General features: G+C 43.7%; 2 protein-coding genes across 3 annotated transcripts in view; one reads left to right on the top strand and one right to left on the bottom strand.

The window, feature by feature from the left end:
• Positions 1-9,022, bottom strand: part of E2F7 (E2F transcription factor 7) — a 39,919-nt gene extending 30,897 nt beyond the window's left edge. For both annotated transcript variants that reach the window (XM_062203167.1, XM_062203168.1), the window contains exons 1-2: positions 8,863-9,022; positions 8,055-8,147 (exon numbers count right to left, since the gene is read on the bottom strand). In XM_062203167.1, the coding sequence (XP_062059151.1) occupies positions 8,055-8,147 (93 nt within the window). In that variant the 5' untranslated portion in view covers positions 8,863-9,022. The remainder of the gene's footprint in view (positions 1-8,054; positions 8,148-8,862) is intronic.
• A 222-nt stretch (positions 9,023-9,244) lies between these two features.
• NAV3 (neuron navigator 3) overlaps positions 9,245-25,453 on the top strand; it is a 1,248,892-nt gene continuing 1,232,683 nt past the window's right edge. Inside the window, exons 1-4 of the mRNA XM_062203163.1 lie at positions 9,245-9,358; positions 10,481-10,689; positions 12,094-12,225; positions 13,568-13,665. The gene's annotated coding sequence lies outside the window, so the exon portion shown is untranslated. The remainder of the gene's footprint in view (positions 9,359-10,480; positions 10,690-12,093; positions 12,226-13,567; positions 13,666-25,453) is intronic.

Below are 25,453 nucleotides of genomic sequence, written 5' to 3'. Positions count from 1 at the left end.
GACAGAGAGAAAGGTCTTCCTTTTTTGCCGTTGGTTCACCCTCCAATGGCCACCGCAGTAGGTGCGCTGCGGCCGGCGCACCGCGCTGATCCCAAGCCAGGAGCCAGGTGCTTCTCCTGGTCTCCCATGGGGTGCAGGGCCCAAGAACTTGGGCCATCCTCCACTGTACTCCCTGGCCACAGCAGAGAGCTGGCCTGGAAGAGGGGCAACCGGGACAGGATCGGTGCCCCAACCGGGACTAGAACCTGGTGTGCCGGCGCCGCAAGGCAGAGGATTAGCCTAGTGAGCCGCGGCGCCGGCTAGATTTATTTATTTTTTTGAAAGGCACAGTTACAGAGAGTCAGAGGCAGAGAGAGGTCTTCCATCTGCTGGTTCACTCCCCAAATGGCCACAATGGCTGGAGCTGGGCCGATCTGAAGCCAGAAACCAGGAGCTTCTTCCAGGTCTCCCACGTGGGTGCAGGGGCTCAAGGACTTGGGCCATCTTCCACTGCTTTCCCAGGCCATAGCAGAGAGCTGGATCGGAAGAGGGGCAGCTGGGACTCAAACTGGAGCCCATATGGGATGCCGGCACTGCAGGCAGTGGTTTTACCCACTAAACCACAGTGCTAGCCCCTAAAGTAAATTTTTTTTTATTCAAAAACAGAAAGATTCTGCTCTTCCTGCAGTACAGGATTTACTTCCAGTCAACAGTATCTTAAATAATTATGAAGGTAGACAATTATCAGCACACATCTCACTCTGTAGCCACTTCATGCTCAGATTTTAATTGAGCAGTGGTTTAACTGAAAAGTGTTTTCCTTTAAATAAGCAATATGTAAAAGATGATTGGAAGAAAATGGAGTTTGCATTCACAGGCTCTCTTGTTCCTCAGACTGGCAGAAGCTTCAGCCACGGTGACATTCTGCCCAGCGTAAAGGCAGGCAGCAGATGAGGGTGACAATCTCTCCCAACACAGCAGCAGTGTGATCCCAGCTGAGAGCGCTGCACCTAGACACGAGATTTCACAAAGTGCCTGCCAGTGCGCCAACCGGATGCCGGCTTCTAAAAAAGAACACTCAGGGAAATGATTCATTGTTCCTATGGTGCCTGGCTTTCACATACTTTACATGTATGAATCTCATCTGATCCTGTGGCATATGTATTAGTATTTTTCCAGTCTTCTGATGAAGAAACTGAGACACAAAGAGGTTAAACAATTGCGTGAGGTCACGTATGAGAGGTCTTCAAAAAGTTTTTGGACAATGCATATTATGGAGAAATTATGCAAGGATTTCAAACGTTTTTTAATAGAAAAATTAACTTATCTTTCAGTGCTACTCTTCCATGAACTTTTTGAAGAGCCCTCATAAACTCTCTTTAGTGTACAAATCATTGGTAAATCAAGAAGCAGCTAAAAGCAGACATTCTGGAAATTCTGCATCTAAACATGAGCTTTTTGTGGGTGCAAACTGGAAAGTGTCTTTTCTAGAGCTCCAAGAAAAGGAATCCTGCAGGTCACTGATACCCAGTAGTGTCCAGGGGAAAGCAATACGGGCAACAGTTAATGTTTGCAGAATTAGGGCCAGCGTACTCGCCTCTGCTACTTATCAGCCGTGTGAACGTGGCCAAGTCCCTTCACCTCACTGTACTTTAATTCTTCCAACTGAAAATGAAATTCATAAAAATACCAACCTCGAGAGTTCTCAGTCTCTGGCATACAGTGAGCACTCAATAAACCTTAGCTTTCCCCCTCTTTCCCACTGGTGTTATCATCCCTCTGGCTCTTGGAGTTAATATAATAGAGCACAGCATATTGGTATTTAACTTCCTGGGTATGTGTCATGTCTCAATAATGAGACTACACTTGTGCAGGTCAGGGAGCACGTTCCATATGTCTTATTTCCTGTAATTTGGGGCCCAATGCCTTCCCATTACAGGTGCTCACAGAACACCATGCCTTGGTTATCTAGCTATTCCAAAAGGCAGAGGAGGGAGGTGGCTCAGGCTTGCTGGGTAGACCTCCTTCTCTGCTGCTTCCTGGTACCTGTCCTCACAGGAACAACGAGTTCCTACTTTCTTCCTGGTGAGGGAGTGATTCAGAATGGATCCATACACCTCGATGTATTTTCTTCACAGTTTAATACTTAAAGCAAGAGGGGTGTTAGGTCGTGATTGTACTTACTTCTACATCAAACGGAAAAAGTAAGAACAAGCAAGCTGTGTTCTGAGGTCTGGGGTGGGCAGAATGTCAACTGCGGTCTAGTCCTGCCCTGCTCCGTTCTATCTTGCTCTCCTGACACTGAAGGTGGTAGTTGGAAAGGACTGCAATGGGAATTTGCAAACCTGATTTGTGACTCAGCTCTGTTTCCATCTTTAAATTTTTTTTTTTTAACTTGAGAGGCAGAAAAACAGAGAGAGAGAGAGAGACACACACACACACACAAAGAGAAAGAGCACTCCCATAGCTGTTCCACTCCCCAAATGCCTGCAGTGGCCAGGACTGGGCTTGGTGGAAGCCAGGAGTCAGGAACTCAATCCAGGTCTCTCTGGTGGGTGGCAAGAACCCAACAACTTAAGCTATCATTAGAGTCCCCCAGGGTTCCCATTAGCAGGAAGCTGGAATCGGGCACTGGAACCAGGAGTCAAGCCCAGGCAGTCTGATGTGGGATGCGGGCATTCTAATCAGTGTCTTAATTACTAGGACCAACATCCACTCATTTGTATCTTCTTGATCCTAGACATATTATTCATTCTGTCTGGGTGCAAATTTCTGTATGTATAAAACAAGGGGTTGAGATTGATGTATTTATCTCTAAGATTCTCTTACAAGGCTACTCAGCTAGGTCCTGGACACTGGACTACACCCAGATCTCTTCGTGACAATCACTTACTCATTCCCTAGCTGCTGAAAGCAATGCTAATGGCAAGCCCTTCATCAGACTGTCTTGGCTACAGAGCGCTGAACAAGTGCAGGTTACCTCTTCTTGGTAGGTCTGTTCTGTCTCAATGGCTGGTAGAAGCTGCTCTAGTAAGTAAAAGCCTGGCCTCCTTGCTCCAACTCAGGACTACTCTGAAGGGTCACTCTGGAGTTTCCCACGGTAAGCCCAGATTTCCACTGCTATTGCACCACAGCTCTACTTTCCTTTCTGTCCAGCTCTGCTGCCTTTCTTGCTTTTCTCTTAGGTGTTGACTCCAACAGCACTCCCTAACAATGTCCCTGCACATAAAACTCCAAGTGACAGGTGTTTGCCAGGAAATCTAGCCTGCACTGCCTTGGAAGTCACTTCCTTGACTAGAAGGCTTGGTGAAATGTAACCCATCAGCCTTCCAGTTCTCATGCAGAAATGGAGATGAGGTAACTTGGCTCAGCTGCCAAAGAGTTCCTGGGAGGATCAGCTGAGACAGGGAAGGGGAAAGCACTGTCATCTGTGAAGCGCTTCACAAACGTTCATTATTATTCATAATACAGGACCAGCTCTATGACTACAGATAAACAGGCAGGCTGCTGCCACAGAAAGGGCTTGATAGCTAAAAGACGTTGCTTCTGGTTCCACTTCTTGTCCCAAGTGTGACTTGGATGATGGTATCTCAAATAATATATTCAGTGATAGGTGTCTGGCCTGGTGGTTAAGATGCCAGTTAAGACATTCCATTCTGGGTTTGAGTCCTGGCTCCAAGTGCACACTCTGGGAAGCAGCAGATGACTCAAGTGGTTGGTCCTTGCCACCTGAGGGAGACCTGGATTGAGTTCCTGGCTCTTGGCTTTGGCCTGGCCCAGCCATTACAGGCCTTTAGGGAGTGAACCTATTGATGGGAGGCTCTCTCTCTTTCTCTCTCTCTCTCTCTGCCTCACAAACAAACAAAAAGTAAAAATACAATAAAATATGTAAGTCATCAGCCTTGTTAAGACCCTTGACAGTATTTCACCAAACTCTTTTCCAGTTCCCTCTCATACCATTTCACGTCATTCCCAGTTTACTTACTTTTCTTCAAACCTGCCCTGCACCACATTGCATTTGAGCTGTTGTTCATACCATCTCTTTCTCTTTAATGCCACTGGATGTGCTTTGCCTACTGAAATCCTGTCTATTGATCTAGGATCATCACAAATACCATGTGTTAACAAGTATCTCCTAGCTATAGTCCAACAACCCTCCTTCCTTCTAGAGCACACTGTCCAAGAGTAATACCCACTGGGGTTCTTCAAACCACCATGGTCAGTTCTGATCCACAGCTCTCACCGAGGTCACCTTGAGATGCCAAATCAAATCTGAGGCAGAATCTTACTGACGGTGCTGCCACTCTTAAGACTGATGACTCTTCTTAGCTTCATTAGAAAACTCTCTGCCCTTGGCTTCTGAGATACTTTTCCTCTCTCCTGGCTCTCTTCATACTTCTGACTGTGCCTTTTCAGTCTCCTGCACTGGATCCTCTTTGCCGACTCTTACAAACTGCAGGAGTCTATACTTGGCCATATACCTCTCTCACTATTCACTTTCTCAAGGATAGTTACCCTACTCTCAAGAATGAGGGCATTTGGAAAAACTTGTGAAAAAAAGAGTCAAAAATTAAGTTGACTCTGGGGCAAAATATTTTGAAATCCATGCATATGAGGGATCTTCAAGAAGTTGGCAGAAAATGCATACTATGAAAAAAACTATGCTTGAATTTCAAAATATATTGCACCAAAATACTTCCCTTTTAATTCCATTTTTTTTTTTCCCATGAGTTTTTCGAAGTACCCTCAAATACAGCTTTAAAATCAGCCTGGACACTGACAATACTCAGGTCTGTAACTGGTTAAGACCTTTCATGAATTCCGAGATCAGGCAACCAGCTGGCTCCTATACATATTTATTTATCAATACATCATTCAGGTATAAACATATCCCAAAGAGAACTCATTTTTTCTCAGCCATTCTTAAGGAGATGAGTAACAGTCAAAGAATATCCACATGCCTACTAAGTCTGGGCACTGTTCCCAAATACGCCGTGCTCTTTTCTACTTCTCTACTAGTTCCCTTCTCTACTTGCCTAATCCTTACCATTCACCCATTCCAGCCCTAGCTCAAGTGATAGCTCCATAGCTCCGTCCTTAGCATTCACTTTATTGCCCCCAACAATCCACTTTTGTCATTCCCATATGCACTGTAAACAACAGGAGAGTCTTGTTTATAACCCCACAATTGGCCACAGTATATCTGAGTATTAAAAGTGAGAAGTCCTGGCCGGAGCCGTGGCTCAACAGGCTAATCCTCCGCCTTGCGGCGCCAGCACACCGGGTTCTAGTCCCGGTCGGGGCACCGATCCTGTCCCGGTTGCCCCTCTTCCAGGCCAGCTCTCTGCTGTGGCCAGGGAGTGCAGTGGAGGATGGCCCAAGTGTTTGGGCTCTGCACCCCATGGGAGACCAGGAGAAGCACCTGGCTCCTGCCATCGGAACAGCGCGGTGCGCCAGCCGCAGCGCGCTACCGCGGCGGCCATTGGAGGGTGAACCAACGGCAAAAGGAAGACCTTTCTCTCTGTCTCTCTCTCACTGTCCACTCTGCCTGTCAAAAAAAAAAAAAAAAAGTGAGAAGTCCTTTATATTTTAAAGAAAGTATCTCCATAAATTGTTAAGAAGACGCAGGTCTAATACAGAACTTATAGATCTTGATCAATATGCAGAGGCTCAAGAAAGGAATCCAGCAGGACCCCACTTCAGGAATCATATCCTCCAAAGGGATTCCAGAAAGATCAACTCAGCACAAGAGCTTCTGGTCATTCTAGAATCCTGAACATTACCTGAATGCCTATGCCTCCTGTGGTTTTCTTTGCCTAAAATCTCCATCTCACATACTCTTCTTCTAAATTGAACTTCCTTCTCCATGAAGGCTTAACCCAAATGTTTCCTCCTCTGCGAAGCTTTCCAACTCTTTCTGACCTCCCCATAAATGTGTTTCTTCCTCTTCAGTACTGCCAAAGCACTTTGCTCCCCCTCCTGTTACAACACTTACCAAATCACAGTACAGTTGGTTAGTTTTACACCTGGGCCCCTGACAGTCTTACAGACAGCCAAGGGCAAGGCCTGCATCATATTCATCTTTGGGCTGTCAGTTTAATTCAGGACACTGTGCAGAGTTTGTGCTGCTGGTGTTTTATAAAACCTAGGTGAGGGAGGTGCTGTGCTGGTGTATCAGCTCCAATTTATGGAAGGAAAAAAATAAGACTTAGGACAGGTTAGGAGATTTGTTAAACCACCATGTTCCCAACATCTGGAACATTATTTGAGGAAAGACCTTACAAATATATTTGTTTAAGGTCATGTAGCTAAAACAGTAGAGCAGGAAATCAAACCTAGGACTTCAAACTCCACGTTCTCACTGTCTCTAGAAAATCTTCTTCCATAACCTCATAGCAATGTGAAAAGGAGAGACAAAAGCCTTCCTTGCACCTGTTCTCAATGCTTGCCTTCTCCTTGAGGTGAAAACATCCCTGGTCATGCATTCTATTTCCAACATTTAAACCACTTTTCCAATTTCTTTTGAGTTATTTCAGTTTTTCTCTGCAGCTGTTACACTGTGAAAGGTGAACTGACCCAGGACTTACTGATGCTAAATAGAGTAGAAGGGTCTTTCTGTGAGGTACTTGCTAAGTGCTTGAGCACAAGTCTAGGGAGTAGTACACAGACTCAAATTCTATATAAAGATAAATTGATTCTTTCAAGGTTCCACCACTCAAATTGTAAAGGAATACAAGACATTTTGCCTGGCTATACACTTAAAATCTGGACAATTCCACCCTCATGTCATTTAGGTAATAAAAAAAACAAAGCCCTATTTAAAACAATAAAGCTTTGGTATATCTCTTATCCTAACAAAAAAGAAAAATAAAACAAATGCTGGAGAAGCACACGATTTCACATCTATCCAACATTAATGACTGTTAAGTACTCTTTGAAGATCACTATAACAGGTGCTTTGCAACTTGGCAGTTTCACTGTAGATACCAGAGCAGAATCAAGACCCAGTGAAGTCCAATGGCCAAGGAGGTGCTACTCTCAGTTTTATAGTCATAAAACAAGGTTTGTTATACCTATTTGTCCCTATTTACAAATGCTCAGACATTCACTACTAACAAGCTCTCCAACTTTTTTAGTGGAGCACGGGCTGGTTAGTATTAACTGTGCTGCTGTGAGTAAGGTGATGGTTCAGATGCTGTGATGGCCAATTTTTCTCATAATGTCCCTTGGATACCACCATGGTCTACTACACAAATCAGAAAAGGTACCTAGAAGGAGGAAATGGCTCAATGCAAAACTAGTGAGAGCACTGTAAAATATTCATTTTAGTGAGCTTTGTCACTTTACCTCCCTAATGGGACACAAAAGTCATACTCTAGGGGAAGGGACCAGTCTCTAGGAGCTGGCTCACTGGTATGAAGACACATTTCATAGCACTTTGATAATCCAGCACTACAGTAGTTACAAAAGTCTATTTTCCTAGTCCCGGTTGGGGTGCCGGATTATGTCCTGGATGCTCCACTTCCAATCCAGCTCTCTGCTGTGGCCCGGGAGTGCAGTGGAGGATGGCCCAAGTGCTTGGGCCCTGCACCCACATGGGAGACCAGGAGAAGCACCTGGCTCCTGGCTTTGGATCAGCGGCCATTTGGGGGTGAACCAACGGAAGGAAGACCTTTCTCTGTCTCTCTCTCTCTCACTGTCTTAACTCTGCCTGTCAAAAAAAAAAAAAAAAAGTCTATTTTCCTGGATCCAGGGCTGAACTCCTGCCAAGCATTAGTCAAACCATCCTTATCATCCTTAACAACTGTACTACAAATTTTGATCTCTGTGTTCAGCATCTCTCTGATTTAAGTTAGTTAACCTACCTTGTCTTTCAAGTGCACAATGACTGAGACTAGAATGGAAGCAAGAATGGCTTGCTTGGTACCATTTTTAAAAATGTTTTAGAACATTCATCAAAATTAATCATGATGCTTGTAGGACAAATACAAGTGGCATGTTGAAATAGTTCACTGGGCTAGACATCAGTCTCCTTAATAGCTTAAAAATTAATTAAGGGGGTTGTGTGTGCTTACCTTATGTGCATTTTCCCCATCTTCAATTGTAAAATCCAGTCTGGGCTGCCTGGGGTTGATCAAGTCTTTTAGTGTTAAACAATTTATCTCCATCTGGAATGCACAATGACATTAGATATGTCATTTTCTCCTCTAGCAAAATTATCTATTTGTACTCCTTCGTGGACATGAACTTCCCTTTCCCCAAATGCATCCTGGGAATTCCCATTTCTCTCTAAAACTACCCTCCAGTCCTCTCTTAAATTTACACGAACAAACAACAACATTTTAAAAAGTGTGCTTAGTAATTACTGAAAACCTGGAAAGAACAAAAAATCGACAAAAATAGTAATTCTCTATGCAAAACCAACGGGGCAAAATAAAGTTACCAAGCAGGGCGACTGTTGGGCAACTCTGTCATAAAGTACAGGGTCTCCCGGGTCAGTTAATTTTGGCGCAAAGAACTGGGAGGAATTCTGCTAAGAGGGGGTTTGAATGGGGGGTGGGGAGGGAGAAGGAAACCTGATCGCTTGATCAAACCCACTCAGAGCTTGGCGTGGCCCGCTTCCAGGCCTCCAGACAGACCCCAGATATTAACCTTTCCATCGAAACAACCAAGTAGTGGGGAAGGGCAAGTCCCCTCTAGAGCCTGGCCGCAGAGAGGGCTGGACACTGCGCAGCCCCTGCACGCGCAGTCCCGCGGCAGAACACCTCGCTGCCCCGCACTCGGGGAAGGGCTGGGCTGGCAGCCTGGCAGCCAGGCAAGAGGGGTTCCCTCTGCCCCCCAGTTCCCGCCTCCCCACCAGTCAGGGGCCGCACGCGTACTTACTCCCGCTTTGCGAAGGAGGCTTTCTGCCTCTACAGGGACCTCCGCGGCCCCACCGGGATGCAGGACGCGGGTGCAGCGATCAGCAGCCGGACGGCGGCATCGGAAGGGGAAAGCGAGGGGCGCAGACGCCCGCTCCGAACGCAAGCGCCGGCGAGGACCCCGCGGCGTCCGGGCAGCGCCAGCGCTCCGACCCGCCGAGCGCGACTCCAGCCCTGGATCCCAGTCCCCGCTAAAACACCTCCTCTGGCGCCTTGAGACCGAATTTGAGAATCCACCAATCAGCGGCGGCTGGCGGGGTGGCCCCGACCAATCGCGCGGCGGCTTGGCCCGGGCTCGCCGCCCCTCGGAGTCTTGGCGCTCCGGGTCGCGCGTTTCGCCCACACCCGCCCAATTGTTGCCGCCGCGGCCCCCTCCTCCTTCCGGGTACCTGGAAACCTCGGGCCTGGGAGCCAATTCCTGCCGGGGACGCGGGCCCGGGCGGCCGCGGGAAGCCAAGGTGGGGGCGGCGCGGGGCGGCGCGGGGCGGCGGGCGGCGGGCGGCGGGCGGCGGCGCCGGGGCTCTTTTGTTATGCGTAAAAAACCCGCTCGGTCCCCGCGCTTTGCCGCGCCCCGAGACCGCGGGCACGGGCAGGGGAGGGGAAAGCAGATGGGGTTTGGAAAAACGATACACACACCCTGGATGCACGCCCCCGCCTCCCCGGCGACCTGCGCGGGAGCCGAGCTGCCCAGACTTGCCGGGCGGGCTCCTGCGCCCCGGATGCCGGTGGGCCCCGCGTGCCATGGTTACCACCTCAAGCCGCGAGCAGATGGCACGCCAGTTAGCCCTGGACGCTGGACTGCGAGCCCCGGCCAATTTTTTTTTTTTTTTTAATCCGGAAATGTCTCTTGGTGTTCCCTTTTCAGAACATGACAAATAGGGAGAGAAAAGTCTCTATTAAATAATTCTTTACGGTATGGACTCCTGTTCTGGGTAACAGTCATGAAAATTTCCTCAACATTGCTGACTTGTATTAAATGGTTCACTTCCCTCACCTTCCGTTTCTTGTTGAAATTGTGAATGTGGGTGGAGACACCTGCGTTTTGTACAGACAAGAATAGTTTCGGAGAAATGGAAAAGGTACTACAACGAGTTTCCGTATGTTAATAGTTTTAGCAGCTATTAACATCTTCTGTCTATAGTTGTTAAAATTAGTGAACCGATATGGGTATGTTATTCTTACCTGAAGTCATTACCTCTTTTTACCTAATGGCTTTTTTTCTGGTCCAGAACACCACAGTCCTTTCGGTCTTTGCATCTCCTTGGGCTCCTGCCTCTGATAGTTTCCCCCACTTTCCTGGATTTTGATGACCTCAGCAGTGCTAAGGAGTACGGCTCTGTGGGATACTGCAGCAGCCTTCTTTAAAGCTGTCTGCTCAACATTTCCCAGAAACCCTATGCTTTTCAGCACAGGTAACTTTCTCGTGCTTCTGTCTGTCCCAAGGCGCCACCTTCCACTGCTCACCCCTAAAAAGGTGTTTTTTGCTTTTTTTTTTTTTTTTTAATAAACTGTGAGCACAACTCATTGTTCAATCAAGTCCTTCACTTTGTACTCTATTTTTTACTTTTCAAATTTTTTAGTTTGTATGTATTTTAGGAGGCAGAGAGAGACAGCAAGAGCTCCTGTCTGCTGGCTCACTCTCCACATGCCCACAGCAGCCAGGAGTAGGCCAGGCTGCAACCCGGAGCTTGGACACAGTCTCATGTGGGTGACAAGAACCCAGTTACTTGAACCATCACCACTGTTTCCCGTGCTGGGGAGAAGTGCTAGAGCCAGGACTCAAACTCAGGTACACTGATATGGGACCCAGGAATCAAACACTAGGCCAAATGCCTGTCCTCACTTTGTACTCTAGATTGCTAGTAAGTACAACCTAAAAACCACCACAAAGTCATATGTTAAAAAGACCAAAGAAGCATGCAGCACATTGAACATAATGAAATATAGCAATAGTAATAAAATTTGACAGCTTTTGGAGTAGAAATAATGTTTTGAGGGGCGGGTGGTGTGGTATAGTGGGTAAAGCCTCTGCCAGAGATGCCAGCATCCTCTATGGGCTCTGGTTTGTGTCCTGGCTGCTCCAGTTCAGATCCAGCTCCCTGCCAATGGCCTGGGAAAAGCAGTGGAAGATGGCCCAGGAGCCTGGGCCCTTACCACCCATATGGGAGATCCTGGCTTCAGTCTGGCCTAGTGCTGGTCATTGTGGTCATCTGGAAAATGACCCAGTATATGGGAAGATTTCTTGATCTCTCTCTGTCTTTCTCTCTCTTTTTCTCTATAATTGATTTTCAAAATGAATAAATAAATATTTTTTTAAAAAATTAACATGTTGAACTGAAACCTACCTTGTAGGTAGAAGCATAAAGAGAGAAATATAAAAACAGCTGTTTATTAGTTTTTTCCCTTATGTGGAAGCAGAAAATTTAAATAAGGAAAATTTTTTCCCAATTGTATTAGTTTCCCATAGCTGCTGTAACAAATGATCACAAACTGACTGGCCTGAGAACAAATTTAATCTCAAAGTTCTGGAGGCCAGAAGTCTGAAATCAAGGTATTGACAAGGCCTTGCTTCCAGGAGGGCTCTAAAGCTGAGCCTGTCCTTTGCCTCTTCAACCTTGTGGCTTTCAGGGAGTGTTGACATATGGCTGCCTCACTCCATTGTCTCACCATGCCCAGTAATTACACTGCCTCCTCTTCTGTCTGTTAAATCTCACCTGTGTGTCTCTTATAAGGACACCCGTTCCTGAATTTAGGTCCTGCCTGGATTATCCAGGATGGTCTCCTTCTAAGATCATCAATTTAATTTGATTTGAAGGACCCTTTTTCTAAATAAGGAGATTAAGACATAGCTAGACTATTTCTGGACCACTACTCAACCATGTAGACAACTTTCAAATGATTAAAGTCCATTCATTTCTTCAATATTTCAAAATATTAGTCATTATTTCTTTGGGGTTAGGCAGTTTTATAGACTTTTTCCTAACATTTTCAAAGTACTTTTCTATTTTAATTCAAACGTGGCCTGTCTTCAAATCAAGAAAAATTCTGCTAATCTGTAGCTTCAGACACTTGATTTCATTTATCTTTTAAAGCTAGAGTGACCTTAGATTTGGAAGTAAACTAGAAAGTGAATGTTGACTGGACAAAGTCAGAGATATTATTCTAACTCATTTGTTTATATTGATTGTTTTAGGTCCCAGAATGTGTAAATGCTGTCATTCTCTGAGTTACTGAGTTGATGTCCAATGTCAACTATGAGGTGGGCTAGGACATCAAGAATAGTCCCTACCTGTGGCTTGATCTTTGCTTGGACATGGTAGCAAAGGTAACTGTATCTTTCACAGTATCTTCACAGATTGAGAATGTGCATCCCAATAGGCAGATGGAAATTCCATCACCTTTTGTAACAAAGGCTAAGATCAAAAGTAGCATTAGTTCTACAATACTCTTTGGGGTGAAGTAATCAAGGGTTCACATAAGGGGACAGGTATGTGTCACACCTGTCAGTCAAGGAAGAGTCAAAGGATTTGGGGCCATTTTTGAGAACTGCCACACCAGGTGTCATGCCAATTAAGATACAATTCTAACTCAGTCATTTATGATTCTGGAGCCTGTGTCTGACCTAGCAGTTAACATGCTACTGAGGATACCTGTGTCGCATCTCAGAGTGCCTGGGTTTCAGTTCCGTTTCCATTCCCAAATCCAGCTTCTTAGGAATATGCTCTCTGGCAGTCATCACGTCAAGTACTTGTGTCCCTGCTGTCCACGTGGGAAACCTAGATTGAGTTCTGGCCTCCTAGTTTCAACCTGGCCCTGTCTTGGCTGTTGTGGATGTCTGAACCAGCAGATAGGAGTTTCCCTCCTTCTCTCTCCCTCTCTCCTTCTCAAAATAAAGTAAATAAAAACAACAAAAATATACAGTTCTGCATCATTGATTTTGGAGCAGTGTAGTGTTACTTACATGGCGACAATCCCGTGTTCTGTAATAGCCTCAGCCAATGACTCTCAACCTGGTTTCTCTTTTAGAGTCACCTGGAGATATTTTTTTAAATACCAATACCTGAACTCCATACCCAGAAATTTCTGATTTATTGATATGAAATTGGCCATGGGTATTATGTATTTTTTTTAAATACTTTGCATCTTGTTCCTTAGCATCATCTTAGCATGTGCTTCTTCACTGAAGCCTTTGGAAGCTTCTGACCTAGTGGTTTCAGGAATGGATCCTGAGCAGCCATCAGAGAGGTGCTGAGCACATATGCCACCCTGTGGAGTGGGTGTAGCGGTTTTATGAGGCTGGGTCTCGCTGGCTCATAGCTATGCCTCTGGTTTTTGGAAGAAGTAGAGGAATCTGGTGGACAGGAGGGTGATAGCACAAACAAATGAGTAACCAGGGCTCTGGTCAGAGGAAAACTAAGATGATATCTGACATTCTTCTGTGCAGAAGACTTGCTCCACTGCCTCTCAAACCTGTGAATAGTATTTCACCCTTCAGGGGTCCAAATCCTAAGATTTATCATAGTTTGCAGAAACAAGAGGTTGATCACTCTCAACAGAAAGAATATACTGCAGTGAAGTATAACGCATGTCAGTTGGCCCTAGGGCAGGGCCTTCTGGGTTACCCAGTTAATGTATCAGCTTCTTCAACTATTTTCCTTTTCTTTCAGCACTTGACACAAAGGATGTGAAGTCATCTTACTGTGGCATCTGTATTCTAAAGCGTGGTCACAGAAGGGAATTGGAAGCTGATCTTTTCATCACTTAGGTAACAAAGGGATCATAGCTTCACATCTTGGAATTCTCAGGCCTCTTTGAATGGGTCACTTGTTTTTTAAATTTAAAATTTGTTTATTAATTTGGAAGGCAAAGTGACAGGGAGAGAGGGACGGAGGGAGAGAGAGAGAGATTGATTTCTTCTATCTGCTGTTTCACACCGCACATGTCTACAACAGCTGGGAATACAGATGTTTAAACCCAGGTGCCTGGAACACCATCCAGGCCTCCCACTTGGGTGTCAGAAGCTTAAATACCTGGGTCATCGTCTGCTGCATTCTCAGAGAATTAGCAAAACTGGATCAGAAGCAGAGGAGCTGGGACTCCAGCCTGCACTCTGGTTTGGGATGTGATTGTCCCCAGTGGCAGCCTGATCTACTGCACAGAAACACCTGCTCCTGAGTTCCTTGGTTTCATAGCACTTCCTAAACTGAGGACTACTGCTTCCAATAGCCTTTCAAGGAGAGGAGCTGGCGGATGCAAATATGAAAAGATAAGGAAATGGAAACACTAACCAGCCTGATTTGGTCAGGTTAGGCTGTATCCATGTACTATAGTTTGAACACAATTTGCCTCCCCAGTACATACAGATGTTTAAACTCCAAAGCCATAAGTCAATTACACTAAAGAGTGTGGAGGCCTCATCTAATTATGGTGTATAGAAGGTGGGCCTCGTGGGAGGCCCTTCGGTCACTGGGAACATGCCCTTGGAAGGTAGCTCGTTGTAGACAATCAACCATAGAGCCTGAATTGGGCCTGGCTCCTCTCTGCTTCCTGGCTCACCCTGTGATCATTCCTTTGTGCATACTCCTGCTTCACTAGACGGCCTAAATGATGGGGCTACCTCATCTTGGATTATGGGCTGCCAAAAACCATGAACCCAAGCGAACCTCCATCTTTCGTAAGCAACTTGTCTTAGGTATTTAGCTGTAGCATCAAAATACAACATGGGTTGAGCTATTACTTTGTGCCCTATAAAAATGTTCGGTTATTACATGTTAGTGAATTGTTTTAAATTTAAAAAGGCCTTTGTCTTCAGCCATTTATGGATCTGAGTGTGACGTGTTTACCTCTTTAGCTGCTAGAGGGTTCAGATAAGATAGAAATTTGTTTTTGGCTGAACAAAAGCAATGTCAGGAGGATGAGTTCATGATCAGTTCCTACTTAAAACTTCAGCAACAATGTAAAGAAGATAATACCAAAGGGCAGGTTATAGCTCCCACCTCAGATGACGTCCACATGTCTAGCTGTTCAAAGGGAGGTGTTTCAGCTGTGAGTATGTGTCCCACAGGGAATAAAGGTAGTTCACTCTGTACTACTGTAGAGCAAGGTCGGTTTTTCTGATAGTCATGTGATTTGCATTCTCTTCAAATGGAAATAGAGTGTTTTTGATGTGCATGCATGTATTTGTGTGGCAAGGATGGGAAGGGGCGTGTCTTGAAGCAAACATTCAGAGCAGAGACAGGATGACATTTGGCTGTTTCTGGGAATAGTATTAGAATGGACAGTATGTAATGGGGTTCTCATGTACATGAGGCTGCATGGATACTGTAGGTTTTGGGCATACCACAGTGGCTGCAATGATAAATCATGAATGACCACTTCCTTGGAACTGAGATTCCGGAGGAAGTAGGAAACCCAACTTTCCTTTTATTTCCAAGGTCTTATCCAGAAAGATTTCACTTTGAGGAGTAGAGGGACATTGAGTCTAGATTAAACGTGATCATTAACTTGCTAGGTGATCTGGAACAGATCTAAGTGGGGTTGGTTTAGAAAACCTCTGAAGAGCTGCTAATTCTGAATTTCTATATGCTTACTGGACTTCTAGTGTATTCTCTTAACATTATTTGCCACTGACTCCTAGTCACTTCGGGTAGATACTTAAGAACATGGCTAAAACCACCTCATTTATTTCCCTACTTGGTGAAACAGAACACTTCTTTACTCAGTAAATTACCTGATGTACATCCATGTATGTACTTCCATACATTAATAATGAGAATGTTAAAAAAAAAAATCAGGTCAAAACCCACCTTTGTGATCTTTATTTTTCTCAGCTTAGAATTAAATAGCTAAATGTAACAGATTATCTCTGCCAAATAGCATTATTTTAACGGCACTTATTTATTATAAGACTTTGCAGGACCAAATGAAAATGTTTACGTTGTGTAGCAGAGTGTGGAGGGAGAGGCGATGGGGAATTCTAGCCTTATCCAAAGACTCCTGCTGCCACAGTGAATTCTGGGAATCTCAGTCACAAAGGCTCTTAAAAAAGTCCTTCTCACCTTCCCTAACACCTGCAGCCTGTACTGCCCAGTGCTGGTTTCTGTCTGGGCCTCCCCTCCCATGATGCATCTCCCCAGGTAGTATGACTCCCTCCTGCAAACAGTGTCTTTATTCAAGTATGCTCTGTGATACTACCGTGCCCTCCATGATGGGTGCCAGATCCTTGTCCTACTTGGTGTTGGCTGCTTCTAGGACTGGTGTTGGCTGCTGCTGGCCATTGCTGCCATAGAGCTTGGAAGATGCATTAGCCCTGCTGTCTCACCAGCCTCCGCCACCTAGCTAATTCATATTGACCAATGCCTCTGTGATCCCTAATGTTTTATTGCATTTGTTCTTCCCCTCTTACGTCTATAATCTATTTAGTAAACCAGCAGAATATCTTTCATTTGTATCTATCCATTTCCTCTTCATTTTTGTTATTCAACTTTTTTTTTTTTTTTTTTTTGCTGATGAAGTTAAATTTTGCCTATCCTTTTGCTTCAAGGAGGGTTTCTTCCTGTTCTCAACATCCAGTTTTACTGAATTTCTTATTTGTTAGTAATGCTCCCATGTGTCTACTACTGTTTTCCTAGTATTGCTGAAATTTGCTATAGGAATTTATTTTGCCATTTTACTTGTTTCTTTACTTTTCTGGAGTTATTAAATATTTTATTGGTGCTTGCAATTAAAATGTCAAAATACTAGAATATCCTTTTAGGGTAATTTAGTTTTTATCTTTTCCCCAACTTTCTGCAATCTTATATTTTTACATTTTTGTTTTTCAAAGATTATTTTTATTTATTTGAAAATAAATAACGAAAGATAGAAAGATAAATAGATAGATATCTTTTCTATTTATTGGTTCATTCCCCAAATGCCCACAACAGTTAGACCTGGGCCAGGTCAAAGCCAGAAGCCCAGAAATCCATCCTGGTCTCCTACATGGGTGACAGGAAGCCAGGCATAGGCACTTGAGTCAGCACCTGCTGCCTCCCGTGGTGTGCGTTAGCAGGAAGCTGGGTCAGAGGTGAAGGTGGGGCTTACTCCCAGGCACTCCAGTATGGAATGTGGGCATCTTAAATGTGGCTTAGCCCACTCTGTCCACTCCATTGTGTGTGTGTGTGTGTGTGTGTGAAAGATTCTCCCTTAGTATCATTACAAACTAAGCAAAATGGCTTATTAAAGTACAATACAGTTATTTGTGCTTTCCCCAGTGACTCTTACGTTAAAAAAAATTACAAAGTCATTTGAAGCAAAACTGAGAACATATTTTTTAAAAGATTGGTTTATTTATTTGAAATTTAGAGTTATACAGAGAGAGGGAGATACGGAGGCAGAGCTTCTATCCATTGGATCACTCCCCAGTTGGCAGCAACGGCTGGGACTGGGCCAGGCTGAAGCTGGGAACCAGGTGCTTACTCTGGACCTTCCATATGGGTGTCAGGGGCCCAGTCACTTGGGCCATCCTGCATTGCTTTCCCAGGGAATTTATCAGGGAGCTGGATTGGAAGTGGAGCAGCTGGGACTGGAATTGGCACCCTCATGGGATGTTGGCATCGCAGGCAGCAAGATTACCCACTATACCGCAACACTGGCCCTGAAAACAAATTATAAATAGAGGAAACCAGACAATTTTGCCAGTGTGGACTTCCACATGATGTACCTGTGAGGTAAAACTTTAAAAAGTCAAAGAAATAGATTAATTAAAACTTGCTCACTATTAAGAAACTTATTCAGTTCTTGCCATTGGCTGATGATTCTCTTATTAAATGCAATTAGCCAATAAGGGAAAGAACTGTGAAGTTGGTGAGAGGCAAGCTTTACTGAGTTTTGTGGCCCAAGAAAGGGGCATCTTGGGGTTTTCTTATTTAAAGGCTGAGGTTAATTTTACATGTCACATTGTCTGTGCCATGGTGCCCAGACAGCTGGTCAAAGATTCAATGAAGATGATTGGATGAAATTGATGTTCAAATTGGAAGACGTTAAGTGAAGCAGGTTGCCCTTTGTGGGGGGGGGGGCGTCCTCATCCCCCAATTGAAGGCGTAAATTGAAAGGAGGACCTCCCTCAGCGAGAGGGGATTCTGCCAGCCTTCAGCATTCAGGCTCCATCTACAACATCAGCTCTTCCTGGTTCATAGCAGGCTGACTTTGGACTTGAACTGCAAGTTGAGTTCTTGTGTTTAAGTTTTCATCCTGCCAGGTGTTGCCTTCAGATTTTGGACTTGCCAAGCCTCCTCAGTCATGTAAGCCCATTCCTTGAAGTGACTCTCCTCTATGCATAGCCCTGTTGTTTCTGTTTCTCCAGAGAACCCTGACGGAGCAGATAGCCTAGTTTTCTTGTTTATTTGTTTTAGAACAATCACAGTGGACTGTTTGAAAGAATCCAAAACAATCTTGTCCCTCATGGTTAATATTAAAGATGACAAGGAAGATGAAAATATATTAATAGTGTTAGAGCTCACTGAAAAGTATTTATGGGCTAAGTAGCTGAGAATTTGTAAAACCTTGGGGTAGTTTTGCTTATTTTTTGCACATTAATTAGTGATACTTATAGTGAAGCAGTAGTACTATTATGCTTTGGTAGAGCGCTTTTCACTACAGAGGATACCAAAGAGTTTATGCGCTTCTGGGAGTCAGTTTTAACTTGCAGTATGTATATAGTTCTCTGACTAGCCAGTCAGAAGCATAGCTATTATTGATGCCTGAATTTCTGACAAGGAGCCTTTGGCACTACCTCAAAGATAGGTTCAGAATCCAAACGCTGCTTACCACCTCCGTCACAACCACCTCATTCCATCTCTCCGCTGGATAGTTTTCCCAGTTTCAGAACTGCACTTCCTGCTTGTCACCCTGTGATTTGTCCCTAAGCAGCAGCTATAGTGATCCAATGACATGCCAGATCCTGGCCCCTTCTGCTGCAGACCCTCAGGTTGCTTCTTTGCAGTAGCTTCCTAGCTCAAAGTAAAAGCCAAAGTCCTTACAATAGCTTTTAGAGTCTTAAGACTCTGGCCATTTTTTTTTTAATTTATTTATTTTTTACTTTTATTTAATGAATATAAATTTCCAGTGTACCGCTTATGGATTACAATGGCTTCCCCCTCCCATAATTTCCCTCCCACCCGCAACCCTCCCCTCTCCCGCTCCCTCTCCCTTTCCATTCACATCAAGATTCATTTTCAATTCTATTTATATACAGAAGATCAATTTAGTATAAATACTTCAACAGTTTGCACCTACATAGAAACACAAAGTGAAACATACTGTTTGAGTACTAGTTATAGCATTAAATCAAAATGTACAGTACATTAAGGACAGAGATCCCACATCAGGAGCAAGCGCACAGTGGCTCCTGTTGTTGACCCAACAAATTGACACTCTAGTTTATGGCGCCAGTAACCACCCTAGGCTGTCGTCATGAGTTGCCAAGGCTATGGAAGCCTTCCAAGTTCCCCGACTCTGATCATATTTAGACAAGGTCATAAAAGACAGAGTGAGGATAGTAGCCAATGATCCTAAGAGTGGCCTTAACCAGGTCTGAACAATTATACAGCATTAAGTGGGGAAGAGGACCATCAGTACACACAGGTTGGGAGTAGAGCCATTGGTGGTAGAGTAGAGGTTATGATTACAAAGGAATGAGGCCCAAGTGGACTAGACAGGGTCTAGAACAAAGGACAGAGTCATTATTAGAGGAGCTAAGAAAGGTGCTGTCTAAGCTACAATGAAGTTTTCTGATTGAGAGGCAAATAGAACCTGATAGAAGGGGCTTGATAATAATCTGTTGGGCTTTAGGCCTTGTAAGTTAAGAGGCCCAGACCTATCTATCTCTTCACATACATTTTTTTTTTTTTTTAAAACCAATCTGATGTTATCGCTTTCAATTCTTCTCCTTGTTTGCTTTGCTTCAGGCACACTCAGCTCCTTGCTAATCCTTGGATACACTTGTTACTTGTCTGCCTAAGGAACACGCATTTACTGTTCCTCTGCTGGACTACCTTTATCCAGAGAGCTGCACAGCTCCCTGCCTCGCTTCTTCTGGAGCAAATTAATTTCTAGACCAAAGAAAATTACAAAACAGCAGTTTATTTCTTACTCACCTGATAGTCTGATGACAGTGTGCCAGGGTGGGTGGCTTTCCTGGGTGTGGTAACTTAGGGACTGGGCACCTTCTGCTTTGGTGCAGTGCAGTATCCTTAGACAAGTCCCGAGTCCTCTGTTGCCAGCTTGCAGAAGGGGAAAACGACAGTGGAGAAAGAATGCAGTGTCTTACCCACGTCACATACCAGCTTGGATTCCAGGGGAGCTGTGATTATAGTCACTAGCTTTGCAGCACAGCCCAGTAAGAAGTTAACACTATGGATGGGAGCAAGAACTCACTGGCAGCTGGCTGTTTCTGCCTTTGTCCACCAAATGTCTCTGTGACCCTTGTATCCCACAGGATACAACCCAAAGTTTCACCTACGCACCATATCCAGGACAAAGCACAGGAAATCTGGTTAATGTGGCTTCTTCAGTGCAGAGACCTCTAAAGTAAAAGACAAAGGGTCTGCCAACCTCCTTACCCCTTACCAACCTCATATAACAAATATCAACTAAGAACAAGATAACTACAGAGAAAATTTTATTTGGGAAGGGGAAGGCTGATGCATGGCAGTAGAAATCTGACCGAGTAGGCACTTGAAGTGGTGAAGATCTCTTCATCAGACTGTGGCCTTGCTCCGTAGGAGGGAGTTCCTTGTTCCTTCTGTGTGGTTATTGTCTCTGCCATCTGGAATGTTCTGCCTTGTCCATTATCCTTTCGGCAATATTTGCAAATGCTGTCAAGGAACATGACCTCCTGGAAGCTTTCACAGCTTCATATTTATTTATTTATTTGAAAGACAGGGGGAGGTGGGCAGAGAAAAAAAGAGAAAGAGATATCTTCCATCCCCAGCAAGGGCTGGGCCAGCTGGAAGCCAGGAGTCTGAAACTTAATTTGGGTCTCTCACATAGGTGGCAGATACCCAAGTACTTGAGCCATCACATGCTTCCTCCTGGGGTGAACGTTAGCAGGAAGCTGGTTCAGAAGCAGAGTAGACGGGACTTGAAACAGGTACTCTGATATGGGATGACGACATTCCAAGAGGTATCTTAACTCCTGCCAAAAGCCCATCCCTTTACACTTCTTTTATAGCTTCTTCCTGCTATATAATTGCTCTCATGTGGGTATTTTCACACACTCAGGCTTTTTAAGGCCCGGCTCATTATTGGCATGATTCCTTAAGAAACACTGTTCCCTTAGCTTCTAGTCATATCCATAGTTCTGTGCTACAAATGATTCTTAAGTCTGCTCTATTTCTTTCCTTAACTTGCTTGCCTCTGTCCTTTTCTCTCTTAATTTAATGTAAGTAACTTCAGGCCTCTTGAAGCAATACGATTGGTAGAAAGAGAATAGTTACCATGATCTCTGCTTCAGCCTTCCAAACTTCTGCTTAACACATGCAACTTACCGGGTATTTTACTCAAAACATTTTGGGTCTTATCTTCTAATGCTTGGTGTATAGAAGCAGTCACTTTTCCAAGTCCGCAAGTCCCCAAACCCACCCAGATTTCTAAGTCCTTAATATTGCCTTTCATTTTTGTTGTAAATCAGCCAATTCTTTCCTAAACACCTCTCTTGTAATTCTCCTAAATGCAGACGAGAACATTAAATATCCTTTATGGCTTGAAATCTGTCCCCCAAATTCATATACACTGAAGCCCTAATCCCCAGTGTAACTCTTTTTGGAGATAGGGCCTTTAAGGAAGTAATTAAGGTCAAATGAAGTCACAAGGGTGCAGGAATCCACTAGGATTCCTGTTCTTAAGAGCAAGAGACCAGGAGCACAGAAAAAAGGCCCTGTGGGATCACAGTGAGAAAGTGGCTATCTTCACGCAAAACAAGGGCCTCATCAGAACCAGCCCTGTAGGCAGCCTGATCTTGGACTTGTTGTCTCCACACCCGTGAGACAAGAATGTCTGTTGTTTAAATCACTCAGACTATGGTATTTTGTTATGGCAGCTGAAACAGACCAACATAGCATCCACTGTGTTCTGGATCTTTCAAACTTGTTCTCATCCTGCAGGCTCCTTAGACTTGTCCTGTCTTTTAAGTATCCACAGATAATAACATGCATAGCATGAGACTCTGCTTTCTAGAATCCAATATCTGTTTTGTGCAACGTGTTGCTGCCTAATTGCCAAGTTAATTCCAAACATTTCATTTTTTTTTGTTTTGTTTTCAATACACCACGTGGAGGAAATCATTTCCTGTAACAGACAGACTTCAAAATTCCAGAAGATGAATACAAAAGAAGCTTATTTCTCTGTCATGTAATAACACAGTGCAGGTGTTCGTAATTGACAAGTGGCATCAGCAATCTGTCTTCGTTATCTTACTGCTCCATCACATGCTAGAGTTGCAGTGTCCAGTGTGTCCTTGGTGGTGACACGGATGGGAATGATTACCTGGGATGTGGTTTGTAACACTTGATTGTGCTATAAGTCTAAAGTACATTCTGATTCTTGAAAAAAAGAGTGGGATGTATCTCAGTAATATTTTTTACTTTGAATCCATATGGAAATACTATTTGGAAATACTAGGTTCAAACATGCATTGTTAAAATGGAATTCTACCTGTTTTGTTTCTCTCTCTCTCTCTCTCTCTCTCTCTCTCTTTCTCTTTCTTTCTTTCATTCTTTACTTACTTATATTTACATGACCCCTAGAACATTTAAAATGACATTTATGGCTCACATATTTATAATGGACAGCACTCTTCTAAATTCTCAGAGCCTCTGCTTGGACTGGAAGGAGGCAAACAGACTGTGGAGAAAGCATTCTAGATTCATTAAAATGCCAGCTTTGAGGTGAGACAAAGCATTCTACCAAATCCCATTAATGAGGATTAGTTATGTAGCTTTGTCTAGATGCAAAAGGGGCTGTGATACATAGTCCAGGCTCTGAGTCCAGCCCCTAGCATCAAGTCTACACTAAGAAAAGGAGTATAAATTCTCACAGGCTATTATCTTCTCTGCCATGAGGCCTTGCTCAGGTATCACCTCTTCAATGAAATCTTCCCAGTTCTTGCAAACACCTTCCAGCCCCCACCCCCAGGACTATCAACCTTCTCTGGTTCCTTTCTCTAGAATGCTTCCACCACTTGGCATGTCATATACTTTGTTTATCCTTTTGTTTTCTGTCTTTATCTCTACACATAACCCCCCAGAACACACTCTTTCTTGTTTGTATATTCAGTGCTTTGTCCCCAGTGTGTAGAACCATGCTGCTGTGTATTAGACACTCAACTTTTGTGTGCTGAGCAAACCAGTGGTGGAATCTTACTGGCCTGCTGTGTCACAAATGAAGCATTGAGGAAGGAATGTAGGGTTCTGTGCTTGAGTTGATATGGCTCAAAAATGCATTAGTATAATCAAGGTAGATGGTGTATCTTGTTCTGTCTGTACACAGGAAAAGCAAACCAGAATGAATTGAATACAACGGCAATGTCAGTTCACATCATAGATTGTAAGCTAGAGATCCTTGAGCTGAAATCTGTCACACTGGTCTTTTGTTGTTGTACAAAATATTAAGGGATTATTTTGAGAATTTTAATTTTTTATTTACCTACTTTTACTAATAGTTACCTTAAAAGTATGAATAGTGTTACATTAAAAAAATCAAAAGCTTGGACTGGCATTGTGGTGCGGTAGGTAAAGTCACCACCTGTGATGCCTGCATCCCATATGGGTGCTGGTTCATGTCCCAGCTGCTCCACTTCCAATCCAACTCGTTGCTCATGGCCTGGGAGAGCAGCAGAAGATGTCCCAAATGTTTGGGCCCTGCCACCCATGTGGGAGATCTGAATGAAGCTCCTTGCTCCTGGCTTCGGCTTGGCTCAGACCTGGCCATTGGGATCATCTGGGGAGTGAACCAGTGGATAGAAGATCTTTCTCTGTGTCTCACTCTATGTAACACTGATTTTAAAATAGATAAATAAATCTTAATAAAAAAAATCAAAACTTGGGGCCAGCAGTGTGATGTAGCGGGTAGAGCCACTGCCTGCAGTGCTAGCATCCCATATGGGTGCCTGTTCGAGTTCTAGCTGCTCCATTTCTGATCCAGCTCTCTGCTGTGGCCTGGGAAAGCAGTACAAGATGGCCCAAGTCCTTGGGCCTCTACACCTGTGTGGCAGAACTGGAAGAAGCTCCTGGCTCCTGGCTTCGGATCGGCGTAGCTTCAGCCGTTGTGGCCAATCAAGGAGTAAAGCAGCGGATGGAAGACCTCTCGCTGTCTCTCTCTCTGCTTCTCCTTCTCCCTCTATGTAACTCTTGACTTTCAAATAAATAAATAAACCTTAAAAAATCAAGACTCATTTCTTCCTCTGTTTTATGTTACACACTATACTCTGTAATTGTTATTATCTAAATTATGTCATATAAAAACACCAGTAATAATAATAAGGGTAATAAATACCTTGTGGGATTTAAAAGAATACAGAACCTAACTCTGCACAGCAAATCCTTGTTAGCTGGGATGGAGAAAATCTGAGTAAAACTTCTAAACTCTTGGTAGTGTTTGGAGAGAGTAAAAATATCAACTTTAGGCTTTGTTTTCATTGAAGCAAGATACAATTTAAGCAATAACCAAAAAAGAGTAGACATGGAGTCTGCAATCTTCAACCAATAGAAGGAAAAATATCAAATAAGTAAAGTAAATCACAAATCCACTCTTAGGTATATACCAAAAGGAATTGGAAACAGGAACTCAAATTTATGTGCCCCCACGTTTGTTGCAGCATTACTTAGAATAGGCAGAGGTGAAACTACCCAAGTGTCCATCAGCAGATGAATGGCCAAATGAAATATAGTAGAGACACACATTATTGAGTCATAAAAAGCAATGGAGTTCAGATATGTGCTACAGCGTCAGTGAACCTTGAAGACTTTGTTAAGTGAAATAAGCCATACAGAAAAGGACAAAGATCCTATGATTTCAGTTATATAAAATATCTAGAAGAGGCAAATTGATCAATTTAGAAAGTAGATTAGCAGTAACCAGGGCCTAAGGGAAAGGAAGATTGAAAGGAGTTGTTTCTCATTTGTTAGAAAATTTGTTTGGACTGATTAAAAGGTTTTGGAAACAGGTGGTGGTGGCACCACATTCTGAATGCAAGAAATGCCACTGGATTGTGCATTTTAAATGATTAAAATAGCAGATTTGTACTTAAAATTTACCATACAATTAAAAATAAAGAAGCAAACTAACAATTTACCTGAAGAAAGCAAAAAAATACAAAAAAGGAAAATAAAGAGAAAGCACAAGATGATAGACATAAATCTAGTTAACTATTTTATTAGCTAAAAGATAGATTGTGGACATAACACAAAACCCTTTGTGTGTTTTTAACAAAAACACCAAAACATAAGGACCAAGGAAAATAAAAGTAAAATTAACTAAAAATTTTTAAAAATTAAATAAAAATTAAAATAAAAAAG

Source organism: Lepus europaeus, chromosome 10 (genome assembly GCF_033115175.1).
Source record: "Lepus europaeus isolate LE1 chromosome 10, mLepTim1.pri, whole genome shotgun sequence".
Lineage (NCBI taxonomy): Eukaryota > Metazoa > Chordata > Mammalia > Lagomorpha > Leporidae > Lepus > Lepus europaeus.
The sequence above is the reverse complement of the archived record's forward strand: the minus strand, read 5'-3'. Positions and strand labels throughout refer to the sequence as shown.